The 24941-nt window shown below is 34.2% G+C and overlaps 6 protein-coding genes across 6 annotated transcripts; 5 read left to right on the forward strand and 1 right to left on the reverse strand.

Moving 5' to 3' along the window:
* Positions 1-84: 84 nt before the first annotated feature.
* LOC149734052 (gamma-tubulin complex component 4-like) lies at positions 85-2903 on the forward strand. Its single transcript, XM_089881539.1, has one exon. The coding sequence runs from the start codon at positions 762-764 to the stop codon at positions 2727-2729; it is 1968 nt and encodes a 655-aa protein (XP_089737665.1). The 5' UTR covers positions 85-761; the 3' UTR covers positions 2730-2903.
* On the forward strand, positions 2791-12891 carry LOC149734053 (pre-mRNA-splicing factor SYF1-like). Its single transcript, XM_089881527.1, has 21 exons — positions 2791-2973; positions 3422-3526; positions 3825-3992; positions 4611-4808; positions 5314-5427; positions 5767-5952; positions 6394-6544; positions 6939-7076; positions 7473-7606; positions 7923-8017; positions 8671-8839; positions 9399-9512; positions 10003-10165; positions 10432-10534; positions 10848-10923; positions 11159-11293; positions 11658-11774; positions 12039-12087; positions 12217-12352; positions 12487-12578; positions 12740-12891. Exons 1-21 carry the CDS (start codon positions 2950-2952, stop codon positions 12808-12810), a joined length of 2538 nt encoding a protein of 845 aa, XP_089737653.1. The 5' UTR covers positions 2791-2949; the 3' UTR covers positions 12811-12891.
* Positions 12892-13041: 150 nt separating this feature from the next.
* LOC149734054 (small ribosomal subunit protein eS12-like) lies at positions 13042-13645 on the forward strand. The gene has a single exon (XM_089881603.1). It carries the CDS (start codon positions 13143-13145, stop codon positions 13557-13559), a length of 417 nt encoding a protein of 138 aa, XP_089737729.1. The 5' UTR covers positions 13042-13142; the 3' UTR covers positions 13560-13645.
* Positions 13646-13728: 83 nt separating this feature from the next.
* Positions 13729-15110, forward strand: LOC149734055 (uncharacterized). The gene is made up of 2 exons (XM_089881604.1): positions 13729-13940; positions 14303-15110. The coding sequence occupies exons 1-2, from the start codon at positions 13779-13781 to the stop codon at positions 14510-14512; spliced, it is 372 nt and encodes a 123-aa protein (XP_089737730.1). The 5' UTR covers positions 13729-13778; the 3' UTR covers positions 14513-15110.
* Positions 14766-16515, reverse strand: LOC149734056 (neo-calmodulin-like). Its single transcript, XM_089881600.1, has 3 exons — positions 16126-16515; positions 15584-15696; positions 14766-15251 (listed from the first exon to the last, which is right to left on the reverse strand). The coding sequence occupies exons 1-3, from the start codon at positions 16288-16290 to the stop codon at positions 15065-15067; spliced, it is 465 nt and encodes a 154-aa protein (XP_089737726.1). The 5' UTR covers positions 16291-16515; the 3' UTR covers positions 14766-15064.
* LOC149734057 (uncharacterized) lies at positions 15680-24257 on the forward strand. The gene is made up of 17 exons (XM_089881608.1): positions 15680-15729; positions 16155-16246; positions 16849-16933; positions 17494-17581; positions 17743-17857; positions 18119-18265; positions 18474-19275; positions 19529-19643; positions 19756-19840; positions 20175-20268; positions 20840-20930; positions 21353-21485; positions 21894-21952; positions 22241-22865; positions 23158-23289; positions 23571-23655; positions 23979-24257. The coding sequence occupies exons 4-17, from the start codon at positions 17496-17498 to the stop codon at positions 24167-24169; spliced, it is 2760 nt and encodes a 919-aa protein (XP_089737734.1). The 5' UTR covers positions 15680-15729; positions 16155-16246; positions 16849-16933; positions 17494-17495; the 3' UTR covers positions 24170-24257.
* The last annotated feature ends 684 nt before the right edge of the window (positions 24258-24941 follow it).

Consider the following 24941-nt stretch of genomic DNA (forward strand, 5'->3'; position numbering starts at 1 on the left):
TGACTTGCACTTTTTGCAAACCGACGCTCGTATGTCATTGTTTGGACTGAAAACACTATTTTGCAAAATTACAGTAAATTGTAAAACATTTTTTGCTTGCATTGTTTCAAATGTTGTATTTTTAATAAGGTGTTTCCAGTATACATTTTAATAACGCGAAAAAGACCAACAATATTAAAACGATTTAGCATTGTCACATTTTTTACAATTAAACAATTCTTTGTGGCATTTTTAAATTGTATAGGGAAAAAATGCTCCAGAAAAAAAATCGTTCAGAAAAACAACTAAAAGTCGTAGCAACTACGATATCTATATTTAGATACGCATGAGTTGCGTTACTTTGTCACGCATGAATAGTTCGGAGGTTTCACGAAATTTGTATTTGTTTGTTTTATGGAACAAAATTTTACACAAGTTCCTTATACTTTTTTTTAAATAGTAATAATAAATGAGTGCCCATTTGAATGCTAGTGAAAAATCCTTCCCCACCTTATTTGCTAACCACTAACCTCTAACTACTAATCCCTATTATAACGACTGTCGACTAACCCCTGTATTAACTACCAACCTCCAACTGGTCTAACACTTTCCACCAGCCTATTCTTCTATGTTCCAGAGGACTCTCAACTGGTGCCCCCATTTGTAATCGTTTCGTAACTGCCGCATATGATAAAATACCGAAATTACTATACAAGTGTACGTTATTACTACGTTATTATTATAATGTCTTCAGGCTTATTGTTTGCGTGATATAAATAAAAATGTTACATGACCTGCTGTTCGCGTTATCTGGATATCCAGGTGATATTTTCAAAGAAACGACTTCAGGCAAAGTAGAAGTAGCCGCTGGAATACCAAACTTATCTCCAAATGAAACATCTGCCCTTAACTATTTATTACATCTCTCCACAAGATACATATTCTTTAAAAAGTTTATTTCTTGCAACACTTCAGCAATAACTCTTCCTGGTCAAGAGGTTTCAAGCGATGGGTTAAAAAGAGGTTGCTATCTGAAAGCTTTTTGCTCCGGTCTAGAGCATGTGTTAACGCCGTACCGTGAGTGTTTGCTAAATATTGAAAAGGAAATTTTAAAGGACTTACATCTTTCTCTGCTGTTTGTGCAACAGGAGACAGATAATTACCATTATTTATTTGATGCTCTTTATGATGTTATAACCACCATTAAGTCTCGAAAAGCTCATGGTTGTCAGATCTTGGAAGCACTGGCACGTGCGAGTGTATGTGGCAATGAGTTCGTGCGAGATTCAATTCTAGCAATAACACAGAGATGCCATGTTGTCATGTACAACCAATTATCATCCTGGCTTCTCCATGGTATACTGATAGATAGACATCTTGAGTTTTTTATCGAAGAAACTTTCGAAATTAGTCGAACAAATGACACAAATGAAGATGAATTTGAAGAGACATCCATTGTTCAACAAAAAGATAAATTCCAGCTTCGTCTTTCATTCCTGCCTTCATACATTGCACCTCGTGTTGCAAATGTGATTTGTTTTGTAGGTACATCACTTCATTTATTTGAATCAGATGGAAAAAATCACACTTTTGGGTCCACTTCTTGTAAGACAGTTAAGAAAAAGTCTTCAGATCTTCAGAGCATTTTGCAAGGAAAAGACACTGAGTTCGTTGCTGATTTAAACGCACTAAAACAAGCAAAAGAGTTTATTAACCAAGACTTTGAAATATGTATTGATAAGATAAGATCAGTGGTGGCAAGGGAGCTTTGGGAGTTGTGTGTGGAGCATGCGCAGTTGGTTTCAAACCTGTACATGTTGAAAGATTTTTACTTACTTGGGAGGGGAGAACTGTTTCTCGTGTTTTTAGATGAAGCTGGTCCAATATTAAAGAACCCGCCATCCAGGGTAACTCAACATGATGTCCAGCAAGCTTTTTTAAGATCTGCAGCCAAAATTCTAATGGAGGATGAAAAACCATTTGATTTATTTTCACTAACCATCACGCAAAAGCAAGCAAACAGATCTACATCCTTTGTAAGCGTTGATAAGATGGACACAGGCTGGGCATGTCTTGGAATGGATTTTAAAGTCACTTGGCCTCTGCACACAGTGTTTAAGCCTGCAGTACTTGAGAAATACAACCACTTGTTTAAGTTCTTATTGAGAGTTAAGCGTACCCAAGCATCTCTTCAGCGCATATGGCTCACTCAAATGGAGCCTCGACAAGGGAAAGATAACTCAGAAGATTATTCTGACAGTGACGATGCTACTACCGAGATGCTACAGTGGAAATGTAGAAGAGATATGCAGTATTTTGTTGACAACCTCCAATATTATCTACAAGCTGATGTGTTGGAATCTCACTTTACACGACTGCTTGAAAAAATTAGAAACACATCAGAAAAGCAGAGAGACTTTGAAGCAATCACCACAGCTCACGATAACTTTCTTAACGCACTACTCGCTCAATGCTTTGTCCTCTCAAACACGGTGTGCTCAAATCTCATAGAAATCCTTGATATTTGCCACCAGTTCTGCGAGCTAATGACAGCTTCTCCTCTGCTACATTCAAAGGAACATATTCCACAACAGGTGCAGGAACTATGGAAACTTTTCTCAAACAAAGCTGTTGTATTCTTCCAAGTTCTCACTCGTGTTTGCACACACCAAGGCAACCCACACGTTGCTCAATTGACTCTTCGTTTGGATTACAATCGCTATTTCTCATCAATGACAATTAATAAATAACTTCTTTGTTTATTTGTCCTAGTTGTGTAGCAAGCATATATAACTGGCTAATATTGTTCAAAAACTTCTGTTAGTTTTTTTACCGTATTTCTGAACCTTGTTTAAGTAGTTTTGTAATGAATATTAATATGATCAGTGCCTAGCTTCCCCGTTTCATATACCTTATTTTTATAGTTCCACTACTGTATGTAGGGCCATTTATTGAGCATAAAAAGCTAATATGCCGGAAAGAGACCTAAACTTTGTAAGTACATTTTGTAACTTTTAACTGCATGTTTACCAAAATGTTTTAGGTACCTGTTTTTTTTAATGTTTTCCCAATTGTCAAGATTGTACAATAGTACAATATATAGATATATATACTTGTGCCAAACAAAATCAATAACAATTAGTAGGCTGCTGCTACCAGAAGGCATTAACAGATACCTGCTTGTTGCTGTATTATATATAATATGTGTATATTTTTTATCCCAATTGCTCTTCCGATTTTGGTTGTATTTCGTACCCCCTTTTTCCCTATACAAACAGTCAAACACTGTTTTAATGTCTATTACATCCCAATCAAAATTAAGCTTCATATTTAAAAAAAAAATTACTGCAGGAAATGCTCCCAAACACAGTTTTATAAATTTTCAATTACCAATACATAACTAAAGTATAACTTCCAATTTCAACATAATGTTTGACTTTAGCATGAAGATGACTTGCCATATGAAGAAGAAATTCTTAGAAATCCATATTCCGTTAAATGTTGGTTACGATATGTTGAACATAAAGAAGGATCACCTGCTAAAGAGGTTTGGGTCCTTTCTCTATTCTGTTTTAGTTAAATAAATTTTAATTATTTTATCGCAAACTAAATATCTATTTATAACATATATCTACCTATATTTTTAATTAATATTTTCATTTATAAAAAAATTTAATTTATTTTTAGTTGTGAGTATAACTTTGGCAGAAAATTTATTAAATTACATTTTAAAAATATGTAATATAGTGCATTTATTATTGTTAAAATTTGCTCATCAGGGTCTTAAAATTGCACTTTTTTATTATTACTTTATGCATAGTAATTTTGAGTCATTTTATTTTTAGATCAACATGGTATTTGAGCGAGCCCTAAAAGAACTTCCAGGTAGTTACAAACTGTGGTACGCTTATCTAAGATTGCGGCGATCACAGTTGAAGGGACTTTGTATAAATGATCCGATGTATGAAGACGTCAACAATGCACACGAACGTGCGCTTGTCTTCATGCATAAGGTAATACTGAATATCGAATAGTGAATACCAAAGGCACCAAACCTGGGGTGGCAGAGTTGGCAGGCCTACCCTGAAATTTTCTGCTGTGCATTATTCTGTAAACATTAAAACATTTTTTTTAAAAGGAGTGCGCATCTAACTATCTCTGCCTTCCTTGCGTTATAAAAAATTCGGTGCCAATGGTGTCAAATATGGCTTGTTATGAATGTATGAATGAATGTAACTTACTTTATCCTCGCGTGGCCGGAAAACGACAGTCGTTATCACACGGGTTTAACACCTCGTGCCAGCTTACGAGTCTCCATGTATGTTACTTTGTGGGTGATTATTTTTTTATCTTATGTTCTGTTACATAAATCAGAGAAGAAGTAAATAAGAGTATTTAAACATATGTATATAAACTATATAATAAGGAATCCTGTCACTTACCTATATTGTTTCATGCTAATTGACCTGATAGGTCTGTGTTGTGTAATGAAAGGACAACCTAACAGTTGTTGCCCCTATTACACGAGTTATGGCAGAATAATAACATTGATAAACCACATACTTGCATAAGCCAAGTTCATAGTTCTTGCAGGTTACATTTTGAGTAACTTTTGATATTAATTTCTTCAGATGCCACGAATTTGGATTGATTATTGTAAACTCCTCGTAGAGCAAATGAAGCTGACACGAATCAGACGAACATTTGATCGCGCACTACGTGCTCTCCCTATCACACAACACACACGAGTGTGGCCGCTCTATTTAAACTTTGTCAAGAAGTATCCAGTTCATGAAACAGCTGTGAGGGTCTATAGGAGAATGCTAAAAGTAAGGACTTTTATTTTTTGTGGGTACGGTTGGGGTTTTGGTCAGATTTGGCCTATTACCTTAAAATCGATGGAGTCCGAGACAGTGCGGAACCAGTTGCATGAAAGACTTAAATATGCATCCCGGGTGCTGGGGTAAGGGGCCAAATCTGGCCTAAATCCCAGGTCCGTGACCCACAAAAAAAAGAATAGAATCATACAACTAATCTTACAGAATATACAGCATATTTAAATATCACAACATTTTAACATCCTTTTTAAACCACCTTATCTAGCTATAAAGTTCGCAACTTAGGTTATACTGTTCGTAGGTGAACTTTAAAATGCAGGGGTGGCATGATAGTTGGACACTCAATTCTGTGCAATCAAAGCTTGTTGGTTGTATTGTTTAGACTACTGATTAATGGAGTGTTAAACTTTTTAGTATAGGCCTGTTCGCCTGTATACCACATCAGGTTTGGTGCCCATGGCTTTATTTTGTTACTAACCAAGATATTTTATTCAAGTTACAACCTGAAGATGCGGAAGACTACATTGAATATTTGATTTCTATTGATCGACTTGATGAGGCTTGCGTTAAACTTGCGGAAATTGTAAACGACGAACATTTCCTGTCTAAGGTTGGTTAATATGGAACAGCCAATATTATACATTGTGATAAATGACTAATTTAATAAACTGTCATATCTTTCTTGGTACTTGTTTACTCAATACAGTTCTTGTAATAAGAGGGCCTGCTACATTGGAAAATGCATCCATACATTTAAGTTCGCAATCTAATAAATAGTCTGCTGCTGTTGCATAAAGTTGTACTTTACCAATTTTAAGCATATTTATTTAGTAGCTAGTGCCCTAATGGAAAAGAAGCATATATTAACTGATTATTTGTTGTGCTTATACTTATTCATCAGTATTAAAAACCAAATTTAATTTTCCTAAATATTTTTTTTTACTCACAGCGAGGCAAGTCGAACCACGCATTATGGCACGAACTGTGCACCCTAATTTCTCGCAACCCTGATAAAGTTCATTCATTAAATGTGGAAGCAATCATCCGTGGTGGGTTGAAACGCTTCACTGATCAGCTTGGACAACTGTGGTGTTCGCTTGCTGATTATTATACAAGGAGTGGTTTGTTTGAAAGGGTGGGTAATAGGTTTTAAATAAGGAAAAATGACTTTTTTTGTGCAATGCTATTCTCACACTCACTTTATTTTCTCTGTGGTAAAGTGGGGTGTATGTTTCATTGAGCAAGACACTTATCGGCAATTGCCCTAGCTCAGTTGTCACTAATGAGTTGTCTAAATTGTGAGTCATGCAGAAAAAAATGATACATATACTACATACCTAAATTTGTTGATAGTATATGTATGTTTTGGATTTGACAAAGTACCACAGCCCCAGTAAATGTAATGTCTTTGAAAAACCTCAAAATTAAGGCACCACACTGCAGTGTACATTAGTACATTACCGATTGATTGTTCTGAATTGTATATAAATATCTATATACATACCAGGGCCATCATCTTACTTATAAACCTGGCTTTTCTGTTCAATATGACCTATTATGTTTCATCATATAATAGGCAAGAGACATATATGAAGAAGCGATTGAAACTGTGACCACAGTGAGAGACTTCACCCAGATATTTGATGCTTATGCTCAGTTTGAGGAGACCGTTATATCAAGTAAGATGGAACAAATGACAAACAATCCATCAGATGACCAGGATGAAGGTGATTTGGATGCTTAATATGTAATTTATTATATTATGTTAGAGATTAAAACCTATTTTATCCTATATATGCGATCTTCATTGTGTAGTTTTTTTTTGTACTTCTAGATTTTAGTAGTGATTGTTTGTTTTTTTTGCTGGTATTATTTTTTTAAAAAAGGAGTAATAACCTTTTTTTAAAATAAAACAAAAATTTTGGTTTGCTCTATCTTATATGTATGCGGTTCTATGGTAATGTATCCAATGTCAAGGAAGTATAGCAAAAGGGGTTAGGGAAACAAAATACAAAGGTAGCAAGATGTAAAAAAGTGTTAAATTTGATGGATTTAATTAAAGTTTTGCTTTCTCCTTTTCAACTTATGTTCCTACAATTATAACAATGGCAACACTGACAGATGACACAGACATTGAACTTCGACTTGCGAGGTTTGAACATCTCATGGACCGACGACCTTTGCTGCTCAACAGTGTCCTGTTAAGACAGAATCCACACAATGTATTGGAATGGCTCAAACGTGTGGAATTGTTTAAAGGTAAAAAGACCGTTACATGTGGTGATACAAAAGCTAGTCTTGTTATTTATGTTTGAGGTCCCATAAAGTTACTATAGAAGTGTTTAGTTGTTTAAAGGTAGGTGACATATTAGTGAATAATATTTACCAATACTAATACTATGTTATATAGAGTATATACTATTTTTACATTATCCCAAACAAATTTCATTTCACATATAGAATAAATTTCATTTTACCTAGAAACAAAAGTCATTTTACCTATGAAACAAAATTCATTTTAGCCATGAAACAAATTTCATTTAACTATGGAACAAATTTCATTTTAACCATGTAACAAATTTCATTTAACTATGGAACAAATTTCATTTTAACCATGTAACAAATTTTACTTTACCTATGAAACAAATTTTACAGACCAGCCTCGAGAAATAATCAACACATACACTGAAGCAATACAAACTATTGATGTGAAGAAATCTGTTGGGAAACTTTACACCCTGTGGGTTTCTTTTGCAAAGTTTTATGAAAGCAACGATCAAATACAAGATGTGAGTCAATTATTAGTTTATATTTTCTCTTTAATAATGCATGTGCATTTGTCTAAAACTCTAAATCTTATTCTTATGGGTCTTATTTGAAACAAGTTATTGCTTATTTAGGGGTGCTTTTAAAAGGCAAATTTAATTATATGTTGTGTATATGTCCATAAAACAAGTGTTGTTAAACAAGTATAATACATTGTTTATTGCTTTTTTTACCTTTTCTTTGCTGTTCATATCCCAACACAATTACAAGTCTTGTTTACTATGTGTTGTTTTACTTTTTTACATGTTTTTTTTATTTATTTGATGTTGTTTATTCCAGGCTCGCACAATATTCAACAAAGCCACATTAGTTCAATATAAAGCTGTGGATGATCTTGCTTCTGTGTGGTGTGAATGGTCAGAGATGGAGATCAGGTAGTCAGAATTATTGTGTTCATATTTGGGGAGATATTTCTACAAAGTAACCACATTTATAAAGTGATATATGTTTGGAATGTGTTATATATTTAAAAAGAACAATGATAAACCAGAGTAAATAGATACATACACTATGTGGAGTTAAAACATGTGTATTTTACTAAACACAAGTCATAAGACATAAATGGTGTAGTCAAGCAAATCCTGCTCAGTGTTAAGTTACAACATAGGCGGGTCTTCTTATACACATAACACACATGATGTATTCACACACCTCATGCTCACTGTCATGTTATAACATGGCTGTCTTATTACATACTCTATAAAGGTAAAGTGTATTCCAAGATAACTTTACACATGAAGTGTATATTAGGTATATAGAAATACTTTTGTGTATACAGTATACGACACCCACAGCATATAGTAAGGTATAAGAAGATGGGACACCTTTCCATTTCATTTTTTCCTGTTTAATTTGGTAGTTAACAAAGAACATTCATGAATTCTAAAATCTTATCCTCATGGCTCCTATATACCGTTGTTAATTGTTTCAAAACACGTTCAGGATATTTGGTTAATACATGTGTCCCATCTTTCCCCACCCTACTCTTTGATTAAACTTTACTACTGTGAACTATTCCTTCCATCAGACATGAAAACTACGACGCAGCGATGAACTTGATGAAGAGATCAACTGCTCTTCCCACCAAGAGAGCTGGTTTCTTCGATAACACTGAACCCGTGCAGAATCGAGTTTATCGATCGATCAAATTGTGGTCAATGTATGCTGACCTGGAGGAAAGCTTTGGGACTTTAAAGGTGAGTTGTTGGTTGTTGTTGAAATTTACTGGTAATGTTATAATTTATGTGTTATGTTGTTGAAATTTACTGATACAAATGTAGTTGTATTCTATTCTATGTGGGTAAGGTCCCACAGCCTGGGTTTTAGGATGTAGGCCAGGATTGGCTCATTACCCCAACACCGAGGGTGCTACTGCATGGATCTCCCTAGTTTAAGGAGCCTACCATAGTTTTTACTGTAAGAAGTTTTGGGAAAATACTGATCAAAATAATAAGTTAAAGCAAACACTTAATCTGTGTGGTATGCCATGTAAAAATTTCGGCAGTTTTTACTAATAAATGAAACAAGGTTAATGGTGATGTAAATCATGCATTTATGCTGGTATAATTTGATTACTTTAAATGAAATGTTTGACCAAGTCTGAAACAGTTAGCGTTACTTTCACATAAAGGATTATAAACACATTAAGAATAAAATTTCTCAATAGCTTATTCGAATTCCCTAATTTTTGTATCTCCATGCTGTATCGGTTATCTTAAGATTGGAAATTCACTAATTTTTTCAACTTTACCACAGACATGCAAAGCAGTTTATGATAAAATCCTTGATCTACGAATCGCTACCCCACAAATTATCATCAACTATGGAATGTTCTTGGAAGAAAATAATTATTTTGAAGATGCATTTAAGGTTTGTGTGAATTTCTATTTTAAATCTCTATCTTTTAGTCTTGTATTGTTTTACTAAACCATTATATTGTTTTTATTCAACTTGAGTGAGGCCTTGTGTCGTGTCAGGGAAATTGAGATGTAGGCCACAAACAGTCACTGAAGAATATACACAGATACATGTTATATTCCTACTGTGGTGACATCCACAATTATATATTCTATTCTATTTGGATGAGGTACTGCAGCGTGGCATGCCATGGGTCCTAGGATTTAGGCCAGGATTGGCCCATTCCTCCAACACCTGTTGTGCTACTGCATAGGCTTCACCAGTTTTTGGAGCCTGCTGCTTTGCCAAAGGTGGTATACATAATAATAATATGCTACAAAACTTTTGTCAGCTCAGTTATTAGGATTTACTACATAAACTTTTGCGAGGCAAAATCTGAAGTTTGGGTGTCGGTATACTATTTTCATTCCTATTTAATATTTTACCTTACTATTTCCCCCAGGCATATGAAAGAGGAGTTGCTTTATTTAAATGGCCGAATGTTTATGATATTTGGAACACGTATCTCACAAAGTTTATTAAGAGATATGGGGGCAAGAAGTTGGAGAGGGCGAGGGATTTATTTGAGCAAGCACTTGATGGCTGTCCAGCTAAGTTTGCTAAAAGTAAGTTTGTTGTCTTGTGTGTAGCTTTACTGTTTAGATAATTTTGTAGTTTACATAGTTTGAATATTTTTCGAGTAATTTCTAATTTGGTTCATCTTAAATTATTTTGGAGGGATATTTTTTATTAACTTTTTAATATGGTGCATTTGTTGTATGTTTTATCTTGTTGTATTTTTGTTGTATGTTTTAGCTGAAAATTTATGTTTTTAGGACTTAATATGTTTTTTTTTTCTGATAGTGTAATATTAATTTACACTTTATTACAGATCTATATTTGTTGTATGCTAAACTGGAAGAGGAGTATGGATTATCAAGACATGCTATGGCTGTTTATGAAAGAGCAACCAAAGCTGTGTTAGCAGATCAACGGTTAGTTGGATTAGGTTATAATAAGCTGGCAAAGGCTAGCCAGAGTAAAACTTGATTGGTACTGGTTTTAACTGCATTTAACTGGTTTTGGGAAATTATTTTCAGACTAATACTGATGTTTATTGTCCATTCTTCCATTTAACATTGATTTATTCAGAACTGGAGTCTGGGTTTTGGAGTAACGCGTCACTCTGGCCTAAATCTCAGATCCGTTGACAAGGACGTTGTCCATATAGAATGGAATAGAACATTTACTTGAAAACTTCATTAACATTTTTTTGCTTGAAACAACATAAATAAAACTGTTATACAGACATGAACTGTTCAACATATATCTACGTCGAGCTGCTGAGATATATGGAGTAACTCACACAAGACCAATATACGAGGTAACTGCTATTTACCAATTTATATGACATTATATATGCACTGTTATTTTATCCTGAACTTTGTATTTGTAATAAATCTATATCATAAATTTATGAGAGTGTGTATACCAATCCACTTATATTGTAACCAGTCTGATGCTTCTATATATATGCATATACAGCAAACTGTCAATTAGACAGAAATCAATTGAAGTTCTCCATTATTATTTTCACCAATCATGTTTAATTTTTACAGAAAGCAATTGAAGTTCTCCCTGACGAACATGCTCGAGATTTTTGCCTCAGATTCGCTGATCTTGAACGAAAACTCGGTGAAATAGATCGGGCTCGTGCCGTGTATGCTCACTGTTCGCAAATGTGTGACCCGAGAGTAAGCTCTAATGTCTTATGAATACTATATAAAATGTATGCAGACTTATAATAGCCAAGCAGTTTGTATCTAAAGAAATGCAACAAGCGTAAAATATTGGGCCTGGTTCTGTGTGGAAATTCTAAATGAATTCCTAAAAATAAGAATGAATGAAAAAGTATCTACAGTGACACAATGTTTAGGCACTTGCTTAGAGTGTGCATAATATGTTATAGATGTATACAACTCTAGGAAATATGTGGATTGGGAAATATCTATATTTCTACTCTAGATTAATATTGGCCTTCAACGAGTCATGCCAGAAGAGATTACTGTATAAAATATCTGATTCACTGCTTAAATTTGTATAAATACTTAACTACAGACAAGTGCCAACTTCTGGGAAGCTTGGAAGTCGTTTGAAGTTAAACATGGTAACGAAGATACAGTTCGTGAGATGCTTCGAATAAAGAGAAGTGTTCAAGCTACTTACAATACCCAGGTATTGTTGTTATAGGTTGCACAAATAATTTTTAAAAGAGTTAATATGATAGAACCATGCCGAACATTTTTTCATTTTTCTTGTTTATACTTACTAACTTACTGTTATGTCTTTTTACAATGTTTTATATTGCTTTGAACATAGTTACCAAAAGCAAGACAAACTAAAGTCATTTAAAACTAAAGTCATTTTTTTATTTTGTATTGCTTTCTTACTAATTTATCAGTCAAGCCTTTGCTAAAAATATGTTATGTTATGTTACAGGTTAACTATATGTCAGCACAAATGTTGGCAGCTGCTGGAAATCTTACAGGTAAGATCAAAAAACAACTGTATATTCTGTTGTTTTCTTTGAAGAGTTAGTAAGAGGTAGTTCATGTTATAATGACTATCCTTTCACTGCCATGTGCGGTTAAAAAATTCGTTTATTCATTCAACTCAGGCACTACATCTGACCTTACCCCTGATGGTAACCTTGACAACGATGGAATGAAACTTCTTGAACAAAAAGCAAGTCACGCTGCTGCAAGGGCAAACCAGGAAGAAATGAAACCAAATAAAGGAATTCTGTTTGTTAGGTAAGTGTTTGAAAACTAACGACCAACGAAAAACTTAACGGAGTAAAAAGTTTTTTAAAAGGCTTTTAACTATACTTTTTATGTTAAGTTGAAACAAGAAGCAAATGTTACTTTTTACTGTTGATTTATTACAGGAGTGACAAACCACCTATGGAAACTGAAATCAGCCAAGTTCAGAATCCTGATGAAATTGACATTGATGATGATGACAGTGAGACTGAAGATGGTATGTACATGTTGTGTTATGATTTTTTATGTTATATGATGTTTTTGTATGTTTTGTTATTATTTTCATTAGTTTTATGCTGCTTTTGTATGTTTTGTCACACATTAAATGATGTTTCACCTAAAAACAAAGCTTTAACTACTGTGTTGTAATTGTAACAGGGCCAGCCGTTATACAAAGAAAGATCGTACCAGATGAAGTGTTTGGTGGAATGAAAAAGGACGAGGATTAGTTTTGGATGATTTACAAAAGAAAAATCGTGTTTCATATTTGTATACTGCCGAAAACCAATAAAATAATACCTTTGCATATACTTTAACATTCCGTTTAAAAATTGACATACTTCATAACTTATTTAACGCGAAGTATAGGATGTACGTCCTGTTCCAATTAAAATACGGAAATTACCTCCCCGAATGTTTTCGAGTTTCTATGGCGGTAGGGTACCATAAAATCTCACGTTGAAAATGTCTGTGCGGATTCTGAACGGTTTCGATCTTTCGAAAAAACTTTATGATATCTGGACGCATCGAGGACTTCTAGTGTCAATATATATAACTGAATATGTCTGACGGTGAAGGAGATGATGTTCCGGTCGCAGTACAACCCAGCGGTCCTATGGACCTTAATACAGCGCTTCAGGAGGTTCTAAAAACAGCAGTCATTAACGACGGTCTTGCCCGCGGTTTGAACGAATGTGCAAGGGCCTTGGATAAACGCCAGGCTCATCTTTGCGTTCTTGCTAACAACTGCGACGAACCCAGCTATGTGAAACTGATCGAAGCTTTGTGCAATGAGCATCAAATCAGTTTGATCAAAGTTGACGACAGCAAAAAGCTCGGGGAATGGGCCGGTCTTTGTAAAATCGACCAAGAAGGAAAACCCAGAAAAGTGGTTGGCTGCAGCAGTGTTGTTGTACGCGATTGGGGCAAAGAAGGCCAAGCACATGACGTGTTGGCAGAGCACCTTAAGAAGGTCTAAATGTCTCGCTATTTTGTTTTGTTCCAGTAATAACAACGGTATCGTACCCAGCATTTTACTGCGAATAAATTCAAATGCGATGAAAATTTTGTGTTTTTGTTGACATTATAGATACAGCATTGTTAGTCAGGTTATGGTCCATAATTAGGAGCATTTTTACACTATTTCTGTGTTAACAAATGAATCTATTTTAGGAGTAAATTAGGGCCTTATATAAACATGGGTGCTGTGGATGCTCAAGTAAGGCTGGAATTGCAAAAAGAATTTGATGAAATTCAAAAAGTCCAGAAGGAAATTCAAAAATCAGCAGAACTGCAGAAAAAGCTTGATTCTCAATTAAACCAGAATACTGTTGTGAAAGATGAATTGGAATTCTTGGAGGTTTGTTATGAATCTTACTTAGTTTTTTCAATGAGTAAACCGTATATACATTATACATAGCCTATTTGCTTTGCTGCCTGTGCATATAGGTTTCAGCTATTGGTAAGTTTGGAGTATTTAAACTTGTAAAGCATCTCCTAATTGTTATATTGATTAATCCACTGCACAAATTCCAACTAAGCATGCCACCCCACTGACCCCAGATTCAGCATATTTATAAGTAAAATACATGCGAGTCGCAATAGTTTGCATTTACTTGCTCTTGATGTATGGTATCTGCAAAGTGCCACGTTGAAATTCAGGTTTGATACACAGGTGTTTTTCAATATGTGTATAAATAGTAAAAATGATGTTCTGTGCAGCCGGAATCAAATGTCTACAAGCTGACTGGTCCGGTTCTTGTCAAGCAAGATTTAGGTGAAGCTAAAGGCACTGTGTCGAAACGTATTGAATATATAAGCGCTGAAATAAAGCGTCAGGAAACTTTAGTTGCAGACCTTGAAAAGCAGTTAAACAAACATAAAGAAAGTGTTTCAAAAATTCAAGCAAAAGCAACTGCCGTTGCTCATTGAATAATGTGTTATATTGTTTCTTTTGTGTCATTTTACAAACTTGTGTTTATGTATTGCATGCACAATCTGGGTATATGTGGATGTTGTTATAAAAGTGATCAGTCAGAAAGTTTTACATGTTGGAAGCTTAAGAGCATTATAATATTACTTTTGTAGAATTACTGTATTTTTGTATTAGTTTATTCGGATCTTCAGTTATATATATTTATTTTAAAAGCTAGTTCTTTAAATCTGTTTAACTCGCTAAAAAAAATCAAATTTCAAGTTTATTGTTTTTAAGTACATTAACCATACATACAATATGCTATGTTCAGTTCTATAGTATATACCATGGGGGAGATGAGACACCTTTAGCACATAATATTCAAATATCCTGATCGTGTTTTAAACAATCAACAATGGTCTGTGGGAGCGTTGAAAAACGGTTTTACAAATCTTTGTTTACTACCAAATGGGACGAGAAAATAAAATAAAAAGGTGTCTTATCTTCTCCCACCGTACCATATACAATTTAAACTAATTTAAGTATTAACGAAATTGCAGACACCATGATTATGTGGTGTTGTCGTGTATAATAGAGAAACAGAATTCTGTGTAATTAATTTTCCCATCCCCGCTCGAGTCTGCATCTTTTATCAATTCGTCGACTTCTTCGGGTGAGAGCTTTTCTCCCAACGTCGTTAGGTGATGACGTAGGTCTGACGCCATAATGTGACCTTTCAGGTCTTTATCGAAGACTCTAATCGTACGTAAGAACAATTAATTGTTGCGAGGCAAATATATGGTTTGTTTGATAAACGTTGCAATAATGACACTAGCGTTGTTTATAGGGCAACAATTTTCTCCGCTGTCAAAAGCGTAACATACACCTACATTTTATTTGTTTGCTTTTGAATATGATAAGGAGTATTTAATGAAAGTAAGAATTGAAATAATGGGTAAAAACTCGCTACGTCGGTACACCACAGGTGTTCAGATTCCTTTGGGTTTGAGGCAGGAGCGCAAACGAATTCAACGTCAGCGAACTTCACAACGTCGAAGACGTGTGTACTTGTGCAGCCTATGGAATACCTGAACGCTTCAGTCAGTTCGTCATCCATCTCCAGAGTAGTTTTCATTATCCTCGCATACAAATCAATCAAGTCTTTAAAAGCGGCTTCTCCAGTGTTTTTCGGGTCTAGTTCCTGCGTAAATAACAAAGACGTGAACTTATAACCGTAAGTATAAACTGTTTGATTGTTTTATAACGTGTTAACGTTGCATTTATAAACGGAAGGAAGATATGAAAACTCGTAAGTTGGCAAGTTGCTGCTGATTAGTCTGAGAATGGCAACTGAATTTGTATGAAAGTGTATATTATTATTAAGGTAGGTGTCTAAAGCGTATATTATTATGTATTATTATTATTAAGGTCAGTATCTAAAGTGTATAGGCTATTATTATTAAAATCCGTGTTATACTTTTGAAAGGGCCCAGCACATAAAGTAGGCTATATAAGTCAGAAATGTGGATATACAAAAATGTTAGAATATCTTCATTGCCCTTTTCTGTATAGGATGTTAAATGTGCTAACGGTAGGCTATCCGTCTCCCCACCACTAGATAATTGTAAACCTTTTTAAATTTCTCCAATTCGGACTCAGTTGGTGCTTGACCAGCTGCTCGGAGAACGCTTCCTACGTCATCAATCGAGATAAAGTTAGTCCCTTCCGAGTCAAACTTCTTGAATGCTTCGGTAAAGATAACTTGTTCCTCTTCTGTTAGCTTATCCGATGACATTATGTTGCGAATACGATTTAATGATTCACAGTAGGTTTCTAATCTGTTTTTGTTGTACACCGAGTCATAGGTTAAGCGAAAGCGTCGACAAACGATTGTATTTTAATTGCAAAATTCTAATATGGGCGTTTCGCTTGTACTCTAGTTTACTTTACTGTTACGTTAATCTAATTCTGAACGATATAGGCCTATATACCTATTCCATAGGCCACACAATTAAACACGCCTTCGACGTTGTTCTGTGCTGTATATAGACGGTGAAACATCATTGACTATAATTTTAAAGATAAAACGTTGACCTAAACGGCTCGTACATGTTATTATAAACCTGTTTATATAGTAAGATGGGGGAAGATGGGACACTATTTCATTCTATTCTATAGTAAACAAAATACATTTGAAGAATTATAAAACCGTATCCTCGCGACTCCAATAAATTATTGGTAATTGTTTAAAATACGATCAGGATATTTGGTTATTTTGCGCTAAATGTGCACCATCTTCCCCCACCCTACTATACAAAACTTTATTCCAACTGGATTTCTACACTCTTTACAGCATTGTACAAGAACGAAAGCTTCAATTGCTCTGCTTCGTATTTGTAGACTGAGAACAACTACAAGCGATGTCGGTTTTAATTCAGGTGTTGTTTTGCCATATCCTATTTCATTCTATTGTGTTTATGCTTTGAAAGTACTGTACCTCGAATTTTACACGAGGCATATTACGTTACTTTGCATTGGTCTAATTTTTACAACATACTTGATGTATGTTTTGTCAATGTAGACTTAAAGATGGCATTTGAATGTATAGTAGGTTGGGTTTGAGAAAGTCTATGTTTTTATTCTCTACTGGGGATGTTACGTGATAACGGTATCCATCTTATCACACAGTCGTATACATGCGGTGTGTATGAAGTGCGTATATAACCCTAATACATTAGCGTAAATGAAACAACAGAAAACAACCATGTTACATTTGAACTATATATATACAAATTGATTTAGCCAAGCCACTACCCCACGGCCGAAAAGGTATTTACATATGTTTTCTATGCTTAGAATTCGGGACTATCCCAGTTGGGGATCCACCATTTTGCTAGGGCGCAAAACTTTACAAAGTTTTAAAATCGCTCTCGTTTTACAATTGTATATAAGCAATACGTATTACGTATATTTACCTTTTTGCTTCATTTTTTTACAGAAATGGAAGATATAGTGATTGAAGACAGTTTAACCTTGGATTTAAATGAATATTTAGAAGAACAGTCGTTCGGAAATCCCATAATATTGTAAGTGAAATTTAAACGTATAAAATAACTTATGTCAAAAAGAATTGTTGTCTTTTTAGCAACTAACATAAAAATTGCCAGTAGAATGGCACACCATATATATATTTATATATATGTTACTTCAGCATTTTTTTTAACACTTTTTGCATTTTCTACCACAGGCCAGGGGATGTACCTGTTGAAAATTATGACAGTGATGTAACTTGTTTATCTGTTGAAAGTTGTGATGTGGGTTTACAACAGGCACCACCATTCAGCTGTGTGAGTCAGAGTGAGGTATTAAGGTTTCAATATGTGTGGTAACTTTGGGTTATATAGACAAACCAAAAAATCACTTTTTAAAAATCACAACTACAGTTTTATAAAAACAAAACCAATAAAAATCACTTCCACATTTTAAAACCTGTACAAACTATTAGTAGGATAACAGTTTGAAAAGTATTTTGCACCAAGAATATTTTTTGTTTTATACTGATTTTCATTTACAATACACTTGTAACTTATTGTTGAAGGTAATATTCACATACTTGTTGATAGACTGTCGAAGCAATTGATTGTCATTCGGAATCTCAAGATTCCATTTCAATTCTCCCACCAAGTCAACTTTCTTTATTTTCAACAATTCCTGAAACTCCAGCAAGTCATTTGAAATCAACAAATGAAAATTATAACAATGTTATTGAGGTATGTGACCTGTTACCTTGCTTATCATTTTTATCACTTTTTGAATGATATGTTTCCAATATACTGTTATTCCTAAATATAAGTCGAATCTGAAACATCTATTTATTTTCTGCTCTTACTTTTTAAACCGACATTTTAATTTTCATTCAACTTTTAATCAATAATAAGTTTCTTGAAGACTCGTTTAAAATAACAATTTGTCTTGCAGTGTACTACAGGCTTAAGCCTCAACCAGCAAACAACACCAACAAAGAGAAGTGAAGAACCTACTCTTGCAACTGCCTCTAAACCATTTATATTACCCAATCAAGTTACCCAATTTTTACAATCACCAACAAAAACATCTGATACTTTTACTCCATCTCTTCAACCAACAATACATGAGGATGAAAATGAAATCTTCACCCAAGCACCTAATGCAACTTCACCACTAACAACTAGTGATGTTCTCACTCATTCACCCCAACCAATTTTCCCACCTTCAACTTCCACAACTACAACACCTATTTTTACCCAACAACCTGAAATACCAGCAACTGCAACAAATGATATTTTTACAAAAGCAGAAAATGTAGATCCAACTCTGTCTACAACACAAACTACTGCAGATGATATTAACACCCAACAAACCAAAATTTCATCAAACACTTCTGATAATATTTTTACCCAAAAAGCAACAATACCTGCAACACAAAATGCAGTGTATGATATTTTCACTCAACAAACTGAAAAAGCAACCACTATGCTTGACGATGTTTTCACACAAAAAGAAAATGAAACAACTCCAACTCAAACTTTAATAGATGATATTTTTACCCAACAAACTGAAATACCAACATCAACAATTGATGATGTTTTTACACAAGTAGAAAATGAAGGAAGGCCATCCACATCTTCAACACAAAGTACAATAGATGATATTTTGACCCAAGAAGCTAAAATGTCAACTCCAACAAAGAAGCAATATACTGAAGTTACAGATAGTGCTCTGCTCAACTATTCCAGCAATGGTATGATATGAATATGATGTATGGTACCATTCAACAGTATAAGACATCAACGGTATTATATGATGTATGTTATGGTATCAACAGTATTAGCCATAGGCATAAATGGTATGAATTTACTTTTTTATTTTATGGGTTAGAAATGGCCTTCATTACAGGTCCCTTGACATGCTTGCAGTAGAATCTCACACATATAGAATACAATACATGTGCAGTTGTGTCAATCACAATTCTTTCAACTTTATCACTTTTCTAGATGATGATTGTATAATAATAGATCCGCCTGCCAGTCAAACAACTTCAGGAATAAATGAAAAAAGAAAGATTGTTGAAAACAAAGTTGAAAAAACCAAGCGACATAAAAGGAGAAAGTAAGATGATATTTAATTTTTTTTTCCATTCCATGGAAGTAGTATACCACATACTTGCTTTGCTTGGAACTATTGTTTTAGCTATTTAGTTAACATTATACTTATTTCAAAGAAAGATCAAATTCACCCAACCGTCCCAGATTTCCTTAAGTCAAGTAAGATGTGATGATATAGAAGAACCACCTTATAGTAACAAGGTAGTTAACATAAAATATATTATATAATATTTACAGTAATGATTATGGTTAATTTTTGTTCTGAAAAAAAACAAAGACACATAATTACAAGTTTACAACTGCTGCGATCAAGTTGTACCTTTATAATTTTCAAAATTTCTACATACAAAAAATGGATGATTATTCACTTACAAGTATTCATGGTAAGCAGGATAAGGTGTATATATAATATTGCATATTGTCATATCGTGTCACAGTTGTATTATTTTCTGTACATGTGTTTTAAACACATCTGTAACAGTTATAATTTCATTCACAATTTATTAGTTCAGGCTTTGAATTCTTTTCCACACAGCTTCATCGAAAGCAAATGGAAGAACTAAACATAATTCAGGCCAAAATATCATCTGTGAAGAAAGTGCTTGCTATGAAACAGAAGAGATATTATGGTATGTGTGATAGTGGTTGTATATTTACATTAGTAACATATGCTGTTAGCTTTACAAGGAAACTTAAAGAATATGTATATAGACAAGACTAAACTGTTTATTTGTATACTGTATAATTAGTTAAGTTAAAATAAAGTGTTTTGAAGTATTAAAAGCATGTAGGGTACTCGGAAAGTCACCGGGCACTTACATATTTAAAAACAGACAAGTTTTAGTATAGAATCCAGGATGTAAATATGAATGACAATTATAAATGATGTTATAAATGGCCCACATTAGCATCAATACAGACCGATGTTGTTTTGTTTTTTTAAAGACCTTCAATCAGTTGCTACCAAAAAAATGTTTTGAACACTGCATTGTGACTTTCCAAACACCTTGTATATTGACGTTGACAGTGTTGTACAAATTATTTGAGTAGTGTATAGGCATCTAGTGAATAAGCATGCATGTTGATTAACATCTAGTCTAGTGTACAGAGTGATCTAGTGTATGTGCATATGCATATAATTTTAACAGTGCAGTAGGTCTATAAGGTAATTGAACAGAAGTTAAATGATAGTAATCACAGGTAACGCAGAACATATATTGAAAGGAGAAGTAAGGAAAAGGATTGAGAAAATTAAAGATCATTTATATGATAAACAGTCATCTTCTGAAAGGTTACATATTGTCTGTATAGTTAGGAAATTTATTGAAGAATTTGTTATAAGATTTAGATTGTTGGAGCAATAACCACATTCTGTAATTTATAAGTTGCACAGGTTAGTTAGAAAGTCACTGCGCACTCACATTTCTATTACTAGATGTTTTAGTACAGAGTCTAAGAGGTAAATATGAATGACAATTAAAAGTGATGTTGAAAGTGACCCCCATTTGTATCCATACAGGCTTGGAACTTCTTATTTTGTTTCCATACACCTTAATCTGTAAATACAAAATAATTATTAGAATAGTGCACACTTACCAAACACCCTGTATTTATGTTATCACTGTTATTTGTATAAAGAAAAACAAAAAAACACATAAGGTAACAGAACAACAAATAGGGTATATTTTGCGTAAAAATAAGTTATCTCTCTAGTGACAGTGAGCAAAAGCGAGATCACTCCCAGCTCCTTCGGATGCGAGAGAATCGACTTGAAGCGATCCTCGTTGCTCGGGATAAATTGTTGGAGGAACTGGATCAGATGGGAGGATGTGAGGAAGAGGATGAGGTGTGGTGTCATGATTGAATGAATGATTGAATTTTACTTATTTATCCTTGTGTGGCAACAACACTAGATGCAACATGGGTGTTCTGTTTCCTAAACCTCACGCCCGCTTACGATTTACCATGTATTTTACTTTATAGGAATTTTTATATATTTAATTTTATAATGTTTGGTTGAGATATTAGAATTAGATGTTCCTTTTAGACACTACTGGGTTGGAACAATTGCCGTTAGGTGTCTAAGGACAAACACGCCCACGGTAGTAGCAGGTAGCAGCATTAAGCTTTAAACCCATGTCCACGGCACCAGACTATCATGTTTATTGTTCTGGCAGACTTGACTTAAATTTATTCTTTCAAGCAAACTTAATATCACCTAGTATATCTAACCAGTATTACACGTTTAATACAGGATGAAGATATTGAATCAAGTCAATCCATCTTACCTGTTAATGTCCCTCTCTATAAAAGGCAAGTAAATTACAACTATAAGTTAAATTTAAAAATAGTTTATGTCACTGTTTTATTCTGGCCTATTTTATATACCTCATGCCCATTTATCCTGAATTTTTATTTTTTGTATGTTTGACAATTTGGACGACCCACGAGTAGGCCCTGGGTTGAATCAATTACATTAGTGTCTTGGGTGACCGCGTTGAGCCTTGAACCTGGTATCCTGTAAGGCTAGCGCTCTCATCAATATGCTTGGAGGTTGAAGTGTGTATATGGATATAAAATAACTTATATTTAAACTTTCAGTTTTACTGTGAAACTACCAACAAGTACCACCACTACAAAGCAAAGCAAAATGAAACGACCGCAGGGATTCAGACAAATACAGCTTCCTAATAAGAACACAAAGACCACATCCACACGCCCTATTATATACGTTGTACCAAACAGTTGCACCACACAAAAAGGAACAGCCATGCCTGTAATATCAAGAGTTAAGAGTCCGCAAATCCATCACATTTCACGCACTCCCCAACCAACAAAGATCAAGATCATACAACATAGTAACAACCAACACCATACACTTACAAACAAACCGATATCTACTTTACCTACTACTTCCAGTATTACCCCTAAATTGATACCCACCCACCCAAATCGTTTTGTGAACCCCAAAGCCCCAAAACCTATACTATTACCGGAAATAACCCAACCAAAGTCATTTTCCCCTATTTTCCAAGCCCTTAGTCAATCTGGAATACCCAATATACCTATGTCCACCCATATGCTACCAACTAAATCACCAAACACTTCACAACACCCAGCTCAAGCAGACATACAGCAAGACAAACTTGATTTAAATCTCAGTTATCTACTAAAGAACAAAATTATCCAACAAGGTTCAAACGCTTTGAAATTAAAATCTATGGGGGTAAGGAACTTATATCTACAGTATTTATTACCAAAGTTATAAAATGACGTTGTATTATTTATCAACTATTGAAAATTAGGTAGTATATATTTTGTTGGGGTAAGATAATCCATGTTTTATTCTCCTTTATCGCCCCATTTGGTAGTAAACAAGGAATGTTTACAGAACTATATCCTATAAATATTGAAACACGCTTAGGAAAAGAAAATTATGTGCTAATCCATCTTATCCTACGATACTATAACACATTTAATTTTAAAATCTGTGAAGTTAAAAATATTATTATTTCCAGACAGAGCATGTTGCTTCACTGACGAGCAACGGTTCCATTCTGACGTCAGAATTTCAATTATACGTCACTCCAGTAGCGTGGATTAAGGGGGTGACGGGAAGAAGTTATTCTAAAGTTAACGCTTTTAAAATGGTAAGAAATACAAATCTAAATAATATGTACGCCTGTTTATTACAAACAATGCCACTTAGGCTACGAGGATGAAGGATCCGAAATTAATGTGATTTTACCAACTATCGTTTCGTTACTAATTCCTTTAACTTTATTTATTTAAATAAATTGAACTGTATTCGAAGAGTATAAAATGTATGTTGGGTTATGGCAATAGGTATATTGTACACATTTTGATGAGTTTATACAAATTTATAATTTAAAGTTTCAAGTTTATATTTTAAAGTTTTATTCTCACATAGGTAACTTACTTGAATGAGCCACTTTATAATATATCTATGAGAGTAGCACAGAAGACACAAGCTGCTGTAATGCCTCAACAACAAAGTAATATTTTGTGTTTTGTTTTAAAGTATTTTAAGAATGGCTTTTACTTTTTTCGTGGCAGGCAATTACAGCAGTTATAATATGGGTGTTCTGGTTCATTACTATGTGTGTAACCTTGTGTGTGATTTTTTATGTATGTCCAATACACATACTTCTATAGTTGCAGCAGCATTAACAAGCATCGTACCTGTATCATCTGGGTAAGGGCGCTGTAACAACAGTACCACAAACGCTTTATTATAACAGGAAAATTAGTTACTCTAACTAACACATGATCATTTGGTTGGTCATTAATACATGTTTAAGTTTGTTTTCATTTACAGCAACATTTGATGACGTAAGAATGACGTCAACTCCTCAAAAATCTCCCGTGGACGACTTGGTTGGATTTTTAATGTCTTGCAGGATTCGTCTTGTTCAGGACGACGAATTCTTTATTACGACACAATTATGTGCGCGGCATGGCGGTGACGAATTCGAGATGATGAAACATTATATTGACACCGATTGGTGAAATCGTTTTTTTTGTGTTATTATTGTATTCATTCGTTTTTTTGTTTGTGTTTTTAAATGTTGGAAATATACAATCAAGTTGCTAATAATGCTGATAAGCAAACACGAATGTTTTGTTGTGGAAAGTAGTTTTCGTCAAGTAGGCAATGTCTTTGGTTGGTTATCTGTTTGAAATATATGTAGAGGTATTCGAGTTGGTACGATCGTATAGGTCATAGCTTGCAACTTATACCACCTAGGTTATAGTTATAACGACATTAGAGCGACAGTGTATTTGGTGCATGAGGTCTCTAAAATTATGCAAGTTGTGTTAGGGCAGAAGTTCCATAGTAGGATGGGGGAAGGTGGGACACCTTTAGCATACAATATCCGTATATCTTGATCGTGTTTTAGACAATTAATAACGGTATATTGGGGTCGTGAGGTTACAGATTTATAATTCATTGAATGTTTTTTGTTTACTGCTAAACGGAGAAAAGACGAAAGTTAAAAATTGTCCCATCTTCCCCTATTGGGTTTTACATCTATCATGGCAGATACTCAATACATATTGAGTGTAATAGGTTACAATATACGAAGTTATTTTCTGCGCTATTTACCAATATAGTATAGATAGTACACAACATACAACTGATTGACGCTTTTTTATGACGAAACCAAAACTGTAGGGCATTTTTGTAACGTAAACACGCAGAAGGAATGCTGTCTGCTCAAGGCTGGGTGCGCATTGTAGGCAAGAATTCAAAAAGCGCTTTTGCCCGTGTATAATAATC

The sequence above is a fragment of the Ciona robusta genome, chromosome 7 (assembly GCF_009617815.1).
Source record: "Ciona robusta chromosome 7, ASM961781v2".
In the NCBI taxonomy this organism is placed as follows: Eukaryota; Metazoa; Chordata; class Ascidiacea; order Phlebobranchia; family Cionidae; genus Ciona; species Ciona robusta.

Coding starts and splice junctions, on each gene's coding strand:
- LOC149734057 (XM_089881608.1), top strand. CDS start 17,496: ATGGAAGATATAGTGATTGAAGACAGTTTAACCTTGGATTTAAATGAA. Junction 22,866..23,157: donor TGAAATTAAAATCTATGGGG/GTAAGGAACTTA, acceptor TATTATTTCCAG/ACAGAGCATGTTGCTTCACT. Junction 23,290..23,570: donor AAGTTAACGCTTTTAAAATG/GTAAGAAATACA, acceptor ATTCTCACATAG/GTAACTTACTTGAATGAGCC.
- LOC149734054 (XM_089881603.1), top strand. CDS start 13,143: ATGTCTGACGGTGAAGGAGATGATGTTCCGGTCGCAGTACAACCCAGC.
- LOC149734053 (XM_089881527.1), top strand. CDS start 2,950: ATGCCGGAAAGAGACCTAAACTTT. Junction 8,840..9,398: donor AAAGCTTTGGGACTTTAAAG/GTGAGTTGTTGG, acceptor ACTTTACCACAG/ACATGCAAAGCAGTTTATGA. Junction 11,775..12,038: donor AAGCTACTTACAATACCCAG/GTATTGTTGTTA, acceptor GTTATGTTACAG/GTTAACTATATGTCAGCACA.
- LOC149734056 (XM_089881600.1), bottom strand. CDS start 16,290: ATGTCATCGGATAAGCTAACAGAAGAGGAACAAGTTATCTTTACCGAA. Junction 15,697..16,125: donor AATTGGAGAAATTTAAAAAG/GTTTACAATTAT, acceptor TTATTTACGCAG/GAACTAGACCCGAAAAACAC. Junction 15,252..15,583: donor GAACTGACTGAAGCGTTCAG/GTATTCCATAGG, acceptor ACGTACGATTAG/AGTCTTCGATAAAGACCTGA.
- LOC149734055 (XM_089881604.1), top strand. CDS start 13,779: ATGGGTGCTGTGGATGCTCAAGTAAGGCTGGAATTGCAAAAAGAATTT. Junction 13,941..14,302: donor ATGAATTGGAATTCTTGGAG/GTTTGTTATGAA, acceptor TGTTCTGTGCAG/CCGGAATCAAATGTCTACAA.
- LOC149734052 (XM_089881539.1), top strand. CDS start 762: ATGTTACATGACCTGCTGTTCGCGTTATCTGGATATCCAGGTGATATT.